Raw genomic sequence first — 10,568 nt, forward strand, 5'->3', positions numbered from 1 at the left:
CATCCCCATCTTCTGTTAGAGAACTCCGTACATAATCCTCTAGGAAGTACTTGTTCAGGACTTGGAGACACCTTCTGGTTCATTTTCCGGTGGATCTCTCACTCTCCTTTTCACTGCTTCTCCCAGGGAGGATCTTGGTAGGGCAGCTTCTTTTAGTTACTCTGTTTCTTATAGGAAAAGTCACTTAAGAAACCAGTAAAAAGTCAGTTTAACTATCAGTTGAAGTACATCTTCCTGCATAGCTTTTATGTCAACGTTAAAGCCTGTGGCTCGTAAGATAATGGTAGTAGGGAGAACGCAGGACTCCAGGGACAGCAGTGTCTGGGACTGATACCTGGCACAGAGCTGTTTTGTCATGTGCATTTTCTGTGTTGTGACAGGATGTGCATTAATGTATCACCATGGGTTGGAGGTAGGTCTGTGAAGATCTTTGTTGTATTAATAGCTGAGGATGCCTGTTGGGCAAGTGTGACCATCCACAAGGTACCTGTGGGAATTTTGACCAAGACTTTCTCTCCACCAGAAACAAGAACAGAACTCCAGCCATGTCCTTCCTGCCCAGTGGCCTTTTCCAGTCCACAGTTTCTCAGACCATCTGTGCTGTGCAGTCAGCCCTCTCAAGTCTTCCCAAGCTCTTCTGTGGGGAAATACTTCCCACTAGAGGCTCCAGACTGCATGAGTGAGAAGGCCGAAGATGGGGAGAGAAAAGCCTCTGGCACTGTGTTGCTGAGGCTGCAGCCAAGTGGGACTTCCAGGATGCTCTTCAGCCTGTCTCAGGGTCAGCGGGTAGATCGGGTGGAAGGCAGCGTTCATGGAGGACTGGAGCAGGGCATGAGCGCTGAGGAGGCAGACATGTCCGGTGCTGGAGCAGCCGCCCACGGGAGCTGTAGACTAGGACTTGGCAGGACATCCTGCCTCTTTGGCCTGCAGACGCATCATGAGTGCCCTGAATGCGGCAGAGGCTTCTGCCAGAGGTCGGACCTCACCAAGCACCAGAAGACGCACTCAGGGGAGAAGGCTTATAGTTGTGGGGAATGTGGGCGAGGCTTTCAACAAAAGATCGCCCTCATCTTGCACCAGAGGACACACTTGGAGGAGACGTCCTTCATGTGTCCCGAGTGTGGGAGAGGCTTTTGCCAAAAGGCATCGCTCCTCCAGCCCCGGAGCTCACATTCAGGGGAGAGGCCCTTCCTGTGCCCAGAGTGTGGGTGCAGCTTCAGGCACCAGTTGCTGCTCCTCAATCACCAGGTCACACACTCAGGGGAGAAGCCTTATGTCTGTGCCGAGTGTGGGCGTGGCTTTCGCCAGAAGGTCACCCTCATCAGACACCAGAGGACGCACACAGGGGAAAGGCCTTACCTGTGCCCCGAGTGTGGGCGTGGCTTTCGCCAGAAGGTCTCCCTCATCAGACACCAGAGGACACACACAGGGGAGAGGCCTTATGTCTGTGCCGAGTGTGGGCATGGCTTTAGCCAGAAAGTCAACCTCATCAGACACCAGAGGACGCACACAGGGGAGAGGCCTTACCTGTGCCCCGAGTGTGGCTGCACCTTTGGCTTCAAGTCACTCCTCACCAGACACCAGAGGACTCACTCAGTGGTGGCGACTGATGTGCATGGAGTGTGTGAGCAGGGACTTGGCCAGAAGTCCCACCTTGCCTCTGACCAGAGGACACACTCAGGAGGGAAGCCATGTGTGTGTGGTGAGTGTGGGCGCAGCTTTGGCTTCAACTCAGCCCTCATCAGACACCAGCGCACCCATTCGGGGGAGAAGCCATATGTGTGCAGAGAGTGTGGCCGTGGCTTTAGCCAGAAGTCTCACCTCCACAGGCATAGGAGGACCAAGTCTGGCCATCATCTCCTGCCACAAGAGCTGTTCTGACCTTTCCTTTCCTCTCCTGGGGTGTGAAGATGACAGAAATTGCTTGGAAACATTCTGCTTTCCTCAGATGCAGTGGAGCAAAAAATATATTGCATTCTTTCAGTGATCATAAAATCATTGATTTATGGTTTATTTTCTCAGTAACAATGTGTTTAATTTGCTAGGGCTGTCATAACAAAATTCCACAGACTTGGTTCTTTAGAAGAAAAATTTATTTCTCACAGTTCTTGAAACTGGAGGTTCAAGGTCAACGTGTAGGCAGTTTGATTCCTGGCTTCTTGCCTTGGCTTGCACATGACTGCATTCTGGCTGTGTCCTCACCTGGCCTTTGGCTGCGTGTGTGCCTGCCTGGTGTCTCCCTCTTCTGAGGATACCATATATACTCTGATAGGGCCCCATCCTTACCACCTCATAACATTTACCTTTGAGAGGCCCTGTCATCAGATAAAGTCATGTTGTGGGTTCTGCCTTCAACATACGAATTTGAGAACAATTCACTCCATACCTCTCATCCCTGTGGACCCCAGAATTCATGTTCTTCTCACATAAAAAACACATTCACCCCATTTTAACAGCCTCCAAAGTTAACCCATTCCAGCACCAGTTCTGTCTAAAAGCTCATCCAGATCAGGTGTGGGTGAGACTACAGTGCATGTCTTCCTGTGGAAAACTCCCATCCAGCTGTGAGCCTGTGACCCTGACGGGACATCTGCTTCCACATAAAATAGTGGGACAGAGTTCACGTTCCCATTCCAAAGGTGGGAAGAAGGAAGGATTCATGGATCCCAAGCAAGTCTAAAAGCTAGCAAGGCAAATCTTTTAAGCTCTAAGGCTTGAGAATGATCTTCAGGTGGATGCTCTGCCCTCTGGCCCCACGGGTGCGGCAGCGATGCTGCCTTGGCCCGCTGACACGACAAGGAAATGTACCGGCCCCTCAGCTTGTCCACTCTGGACCCACCGTGGAAATGGCAGAGCTGCTGATCTCTGTTTCCCCTCTGGGTCACTTTTTCATCTTCCTGAAGGATAACACAAGTGCAGCCAGAGCTCTCTTGTCCCTGCAGCATTGCAGAAGTCTGTCCGCCTGCCTCCATTTTGTCCCATATATATTACCTTAATCCAGCCTACAGAATATCAACTGAGATGGTCGATTGGTTCCAAATTAATCTCTTAATCAAATGATTGTCCAGCAACGCTGTTGGTGTTTTTTCCAGAATGTACTTTTTCATTTTTTGCAATATGGATAGGCTGATAATTTTCTAAATCTTCAAGATCTCATTCGTTTTCACTAAACAATTCCTTTGGTGAGCCTCACATTTTACTATAAGGGGCAAGGAGAAACCAGGCCACACCTTCAACACCTTTCTTAGAAAATTCTCCTCAGCTAAATATCATCACTTATGCCACTTACAGTCTCTACTCTCCACAAAACACTGGAACACAATTTGGCCAAGTTCTTTGCCACTTATAACAGAACTTTCTTCCAGTTTCCAGTAGCATTTCACATTTCCATCTGAGACCACACCAGAATCACTTTTAATGTCCACACTACCACCATGACCTCTTCAAGGCAATCCAGGCTTTTTCTAACAAGTGCCTGAAAATTCTCCCACCACCCAGTTCCAAGCCACCTCCATATTTTTAGATATTATAGTAGTATCTAACTTGTTTTCTTTTGCCATAACAACAGGGACTGGGCAGCTTAAGCAACAAATTTATTTTCCCATAGTTCTGCAGACTGGAGTCCAAGATCAAGGTGTTGAAGGGTGTTTTCTACTGAAGCCTCTCTTGTTGGCCTGCAGAGGGGCCACCTTCTCTCCTCACCAGGCCTTTCCTGTGCTTACATGCCAGAGAGCAAGCAAGCTCTGGAGTTTCTTACCCTTTCTTATAAGGATGCCAGCCCTGGCAGATTAGGGACCCACCCTATGATATGACACCATTAACTTAAATTACTTCCTTATAAGCCCTATATCCAAAGTACTGTCAACATTAGGGATTAGAACGTCAACCTGTGACTTTGGGAAGGGTGAAATTCAGCACATAGCCCTCTATCCTCTGGACCCTCCCCACCCCAAATTCCTATCTGGCCATCAGCTCCTGACATAAAGAGTTGTTCTTACCTTTCCTTTCCCCATGAATGTGAAGACAGAAATTGTTAGGAAATGTTCCACTTTCCCAAAATGTAGAAAAACATGTTGCTTTCTTTCAGTGTTCCTGAAATAGTTTATGGTCTCCTGTCTAAGCAGCAGTCCTCTGTATTTTATGGCCTTTGCTTTAAAAACCTGCTTCTTTACAAAGCTGCACACCTGGTTATGTACCTCAACTCACCTGTTGAGAATTCCAAGGTACTCAGTCTCTTGGGAGACACAGGAGAGTCGCTGTGTATTTGTTTGGGCTCTACTCCTGTGGGAGGGGAGAGCAGTTAATGGTGGCCTTCATCCTCACCCTTTCTTGAGCCTTCTAACAGCCATATGAGCCCAAGCCACACAGACAGACTCCCCCAAGGGCAGGATGAAGGGCAGTGTATTAGCACTGAGCCCTGCAGCCTGAGGTCCTATCCTATTAGCTACACATGTATATGCCAGAGACCCAGCCCCATGGCCTTCAGCCACCACCCTCCCTCGTCTTCCTGTCAAGGGTAAAGATCTGGAGTATCTGTCTTTATATCCAGGCCAGGCATTGCCCCTTTAGCCACTGCCTCACTGTCTGATCCCCAGAGCCCATATGTCCCAGGGAAACCTAGTACAGATGTCCCTGGCAGACACCTCACCCACAGCTGGCTGTGTCCCTTTGCCTTGGACACTGAATGGTTACTGCAAGATAATTTCCCCCAGGCCTCAATCCAGAGACAATAAAAGATTAATAAAAGTTGGTATACAAAAATTTAAACACTTGACTGGCAAAAAATGCCATAATAACAGAAGACAGATGACTGGAAGAAAAGTATGTGCCAATATATGTCAACATATTTTACAGATAAAACAGTAATATCCCCATTTTATAAGAGTTTTTTAAAAAGCAAAGGGAAAACAAATCCTACAGAAAAGTGGACAAAGACATGATCAGACAGTTTACCAAAAGAGGTAAGCAGAAATGAAAAGATGTTCAACTTCACTCATTTTAAGATACATGCAAATTACAGCTATGCTGAGATACCATTTCTCATCAGCTTGGCAAAAACTCAAGAGCTTGATGGTAACCGTGTATTGGTGGGGCTGTAGGGATCTTCATACATTGGCCATGGAAATGCAAAAATGACATAAGCCTTATAGAGGACAATTTTGCAAAACTTAATAATAAAACTAGGGGCTCTCTTGTCCATCCTTGCCTGAGCCAGGAGCTCTGTCCTCTCCCTGGCTCTCCTACCTTGGGTGTTTGCTAAGTTCATTCTTTGCTCTGGGAACAAGAACCCCAGCATCATCTTTGGGGGCTCTTCCGGGATATCTTCAGAGATGAGTATCGGCACCTGAGCCTGCCTTTTCTCTCACTGTCCTCATAGAAGGAAGCCGTCTATGGCTCACAGCATCAGGCTCTCATCAGCCACTTAAGTGGGACTAGCCCAGCTGCTGATCTCAAAGTCCCAAGTGACAGGTTCCCCTGTGTCTCCCTCAGTGGATCCCCCGTCTCCCCTGGGAGCTGGAAAACTCACCTGAGTGGAGGCCAGGATTCCCCTTCAGAGGCATCTCCCTGGATGCGAAGGACTGAGGAAGGCCCTGGGCAACTGTGAGGGTCTAGGCTGACGCTGCACTTCAGCGGCTTCTCAAAGGCCCGCATATCTGGAATCAGGCCCCAACAGCCCGACTGGGTGTCCATGAGGAGTGTCTCTCTGTCTCTTCTCTGACTCCCAGCCTACTTATTCAGGCTGCCCTGGCCTCTGGGTGAGACAAGGATGCTCTTTACTTCCTTTACACGCACTCTGTGTGCCTCTAACTTCATCAGTTTCAAGGAACCTGATGCTCACCACGGCAAGGTAGGAGATCCACGCTTCACTCCTATTCCTGACTTAATGCTGCACTTTTTTTTATCTCATAAAATTTGGGCACCATTAACCATGTAAAAGATGATTAGCATCGGCTACCAGTCTTAAGTCTAGGGTGAAAGGTTTCTCGGTGTCTGCCGCTCCTTGGTCCCCACCTCCGGATGGACGGGAATGTCGGGGAGTGGCTGAGCCAACTTCCTACTTTCCTATGCTAATCTGTGGACTCCGAGGGCAGATTGGACTAGTAGACTGTGGTCCTTGGATCTCGGCTCCGGCCAATTCATCCGATGGTGCTGAATGAACCTCCGGCTAGGCTGCTGCCTATGCGAGAGTCACTGGTGACCCCTGACCTCTTGTCTCACAGACCAGGTTTCTTACAGTGGGGAACTAGCAAGCTGATTCCCAGGCAGTGGCAGAAACTGGTGTTTAAGAGTATAGACCTCCTCCACTCCCCCAATAAATGTCTGTGACAGCCTCTAAATTTTATCTCTGGCCTTGGAAACAGTCCCCCTGCTCATTGAAAGCAGTCCTCTTAGGGCTGTGCCGCTTTCTCCTGTGTAATGTAAATGAAGTCTCTGAAGTAGTCAAGCTGAAACCTGAGACCAACATGTAAATGGCTCTATTCTATTGAACTCTCTTGCTTAGAGGCAGTCATCCTGGAGCTAGGCATTTCCTTTTCTGCAACCCCCAGGGAAGCGAAATGGGCTTGTAACTCTTACTGACATTGACTCTGGCAGCAGCAGGTCTCACAGCCTCTGCACTTATCAGACAGACAGGGGCCCCTCAAGGAATGATCCCGAGTGGACTATGCTAAAGCTCATGCAGAGAAACTAGGATCTGAACAGACTCCCAGAAGGCATGAAGTAGGAGCACACTGGTGAGGTCCCACTAAATTCAGAGCACTTACAGTGGGAAGGCAAGAGGGGAATCAAGGCAAGGTGCAGGCCATGCTGGTAAGGAGTGGTTAAATCCAGTAGGCCTGGCAGAGGAGGTGATTGACCACTGTCACCCGGGCTCCAAGGCAAGGGGATGCCCTCACAGAGAAAGGCTGACCAGGTGTCATACACCTGTCTTTCTTTCTTCCAGGTGGGAGCTTCCTCTTCAAGGTTAAAGCCAGACACGCCTCTGGCATGCATTCTAAAGAACTGGGAGCAATTTGATCCCCAGACCCTGGAAAAGAAGTGCCTTATCTTCTGCACACAAGCCTGGCCTCAATACAAACTCTGATGGAGAGGCTTGGCCCCTGAGAGAAATATACAGTATGATAAGGTTATGCAGCTAAATATATTTTGATGCAAAGAAGGGAAATGGTCAAAAGCCCCATAGACTACTACAATATGGAACTAGTTTTCTAAATTTTTTTGGTGAAACTCTATTCTACTTACCGGGTTCATCAGCTTCAAAAATTGGGAGGTTTTTAAACTAAACTCCCTGAAATGGAAGAAATTTATCTTCTGCAATACAGCCTGGCTTTAAATGACTGGTGCTAGAATTATACTTACATTTCATTCCCACACCCCTGGACACACACAGTCCCTATTAGTACAGAGCCTTCTTCGGCCCTGTTAGTCTGGGCCATCTAAACCTTAACCCAGTTATGTAAACTGCTCACCCTTAGAGTGTATTCTTGAAAATTGAGTTACTTTTAATCAAATAAGCTAAAAGGAAAGAAGGCAACTGGATATCAGTAACTCAAATCTCTGTATCAGTTTATCTGTCTGTGTATATGTTCTTTTATGAAAAATGTTGCTAACTATAGTAATTATGTCTCAATCTGTATGTTTATGTGTGTAAATGAAAAGTATTTTTCTACCACCGGATGGTATTAATAAAAATTAATTTAAAGACTTGTAAAAATTGGGCATTCTGAAACTTCCAGAAAATTCTAATAGAAAATATTAAGCATTAATGCTAATTTAAGTTAAACTGAAATGGACATGTCCTTATGGTTCTCAGGTGCTTAAGTTTATCTAAAGTCATTTGAGTTGATGTTTTCTGTTAAATCTTTCAAGAAAAGATGCTTAAAGATAGGCTGCACTTTGTCGAATGTTTGGTAAAAGTTTTGTGAGTAATCTAGCATCGTTGTTGGAAATGAGTAAACTAAGCATAGCAAGTGAACATCTTAATAGTAGTGAGTTACAGTGTGTATACTTACAGGTGGTCTGAGAATCTTTGTGGTAACCTAAAACCTTAAAGTTTTTCTAAGTTAGGTAAACATTTTGTACTTAGTGAGAGATTGTGCTGTAAAGCACATGATTCCATAAATTATAAAATGTGTTCATAAATTTATCAGTCTAAAGAATGCTAGTGTAACAGTTTACAATAGCCTACTTCTCAGTGTTCACTAAAAATTAAGGTACCTAATGGTTTTAGGTTCTAATTAAAACTGCTTAAAGTAATAGAAGGTATAAGGAATGGAAATTCATTTTATTGAGGGTAAAAGAAGGTAACTGTTCCAAAGTACAGCTGTTTATTTAAAGAGGAAGAACTCTGAATGTAAAAAAGTTGTAGAAAGTTTATGGAAAAATTACTGATATGGTCATGCTATGTGAAATTAAAGCAAAAGAGGCTTAATATCAAGTACAAAGCAAAACTAGAATTTTTTTCTGTTTGTTTAAAGGACAAAAGTGTATTGGTTTGCTGTTAATATTAAAAGAGTGCAAATAGCTTTCTAATTGTTTTATCAAAGCACTTTCTCATACTCAAAGTCTCAGTGAGTTGTCTAAGTACTGTGTAACCTTCTGTATTTGCCTAAAGCTTTTATTGTCATTCTGCTTAAATAACTACTGTTTCACAGTGACCTGCTAGTCTGTTTAGGCTATTTAGGCAAGTGCCTTAAAAACTTTCTTACAGCTTCCCAAAATCAAATTCAAAAAGGTGCTTTTACTTCTAGTTAACTGATATTTTCCAGAGGGCCCCTGGAACATGTCAGAGTAATTTTTTCTCCTCATTGAGGAAAGTATTTGGCTAATTTGGCTTATTTATCTAATACATGTTTTCCTGAAAAGCACTGCCAAAGGGAATGATCCTAAACCTTGTTACTGAATGTTTTGTGGTACAGAAATATCCCAATTTCCTTATGTCAACTGTCTTGCAGTAAGCTCTCATCAGATCTTTAACCATTGTCATTTGTAAGTCTTTTGTCATTTATAGTCACTGTTTTATTACTCCTAAACTAGTGAAGAACTAGATTTCAGCAGAACAGGTACTAGTTAATAGGATTAAGTAAACTAAGGAAGATGATTTTGTGGCTTTTTGTTTCAAATGTTGCTGATAAAGTGTTTTAAGGTTTTTCTCTTAAGCTGAAAACAGCTTAGTAAATGACAATACCTTTGTAAGCAGAATTAAAACTTAATCTTTCTACCTGATCCCTCCAGAATTTAAAACTCAGTGAATATTTTATATTTTATGGCAGTATGTTTATTTGCTTAAGCTCAATAAGAATCTGCTTTCTTTGTAAGAGGACCAATTAAAAACACTGGTTACATTACCAAGGCTTTGACTGGAACGTCATACCTGAGAGACATGTGTGTAAACTCAGATATGAACAGCTTTAAGGAACTACGGTTGACTTTATAAAGCCAACAAAGCCCCTTGGAAGAACTGGCCTGGTACCTTGCTTACAGAGTTCCCAGCAGCCTTACCAGGTGAGTAAGGAAGGTCACTTCCCGGCAGGTGCAGGAACCTCACAGTATTTTGGAGACATCGAGAAGAGAGGAATTTACCCAAATCTACAGGTATACAGGCAAAACCTCATGGCAAGTCTGGCTTGGCTTTCTGGCCTCAAGAAGCCTTTAAAAGTCCAATCTGAAATTCCTTATAAAAAGTTCCAGCAAAGCATATTTAAAAGAGCCTATGTAATCAATTGCTCTTCTTGCTGCACTTATGCAAATAATCAAGCCAAGTGTTAATTATTTTCTTAATCTGGTTACTTCTAATAAAAATGAGGGTGATTTTAGAGAAAAGTACTGTTTCAATAATGCAGCCTTTCTATACTGAATCCTAATATTAGTCATTGGTACATAAACTAGATCCAGAATTTTAGTTTACCCAAAATATCTGGCTATAATTCTCCAGATGTTTGTTTTCTCCCATCATTTCAATTAAAGTTTTACTGTTTCTGGTTCTCATATTCAGCCATGTATTCTTAATCTTGTCAAGTTGATCCAAAATGGAAAATCCAACTCCAGATGTTGTTACTTAACCTAGTAACATGAGTTCTATCTTGCTTAGAAGCCATGAAACTGCAAATAGTAACAGAAATGGGAGCCCATCTTCGGAGGCCTCTCAACCCACCACTGATGGAGACCTAACTGCAGCCTTTATGCGCCCCTTCTCAGCACAAAGCAGCCAGAGCGGTCATCGCCTCCTTTCCCTAGCAGCAGCTAGGGTCCCTATGTGTAGAGGGGGGAATGAGACAGGGACAGTGGGTGTAGTCAGAGTGGGTGAGGGCCTCCAGAAAAAGCAAGGTGGGATATTTACAGGCAGAACAGTGTGACTACATGTATGGAAAGCCCCTACCCAAACTCTGTTAAACATTCAGCTCTAGAGTCATTCTTCAGTGAGATCAGTCGATACTCCCCAGATAGAGGAAACTAGCCCATGTTTTTATTATGCTAATTGTTTGTAATCATGTGTAAGATTCACTCTAGCATGCTAAAAGGGACTTAGTGTCTCATCAAGGACAAACATCCTAAGACCACTTTTAACA

At 44.5% G+C, this 10,568-nt stretch overlaps 1 protein-coding gene across 6 annotated transcripts in view; it reads left to right on the forward strand.

Moving 5' to 3' along the window:
• ZNF169 (zinc finger protein 169) overlaps positions 1-9,987 on the forward strand; it is a 101,696-nt gene extending 91,709 nt beyond the window's left edge. For all 6 annotated transcript variants that reach the window (XM_073228912.1, XM_073228915.1, XM_017643180.3 and 3 more), the window contains one exon: positions 524-9,987. In XM_073228912.1, coding sequence (XP_073085013.1) covers positions 524-1,881 — 1,358 coding nt within the window. In that variant the 3' untranslated portion in view covers positions 1,882-9,987. The remainder of the gene's footprint in view (positions 1-523) is intronic.
• The last annotated feature ends 581 nt before the right edge of the window (positions 9,988-10,568 follow it).

The sequence above is a fragment of the Manis javanica genome, chromosome 2 (genome assembly GCF_040802235.1).
Source record: "Manis javanica isolate MJ-LG chromosome 2, MJ_LKY, whole genome shotgun sequence".
NCBI classification, from domain to species: domain Eukaryota; kingdom Metazoa; phylum Chordata; class Mammalia; order Pholidota; family Manidae; genus Manis; species Manis javanica.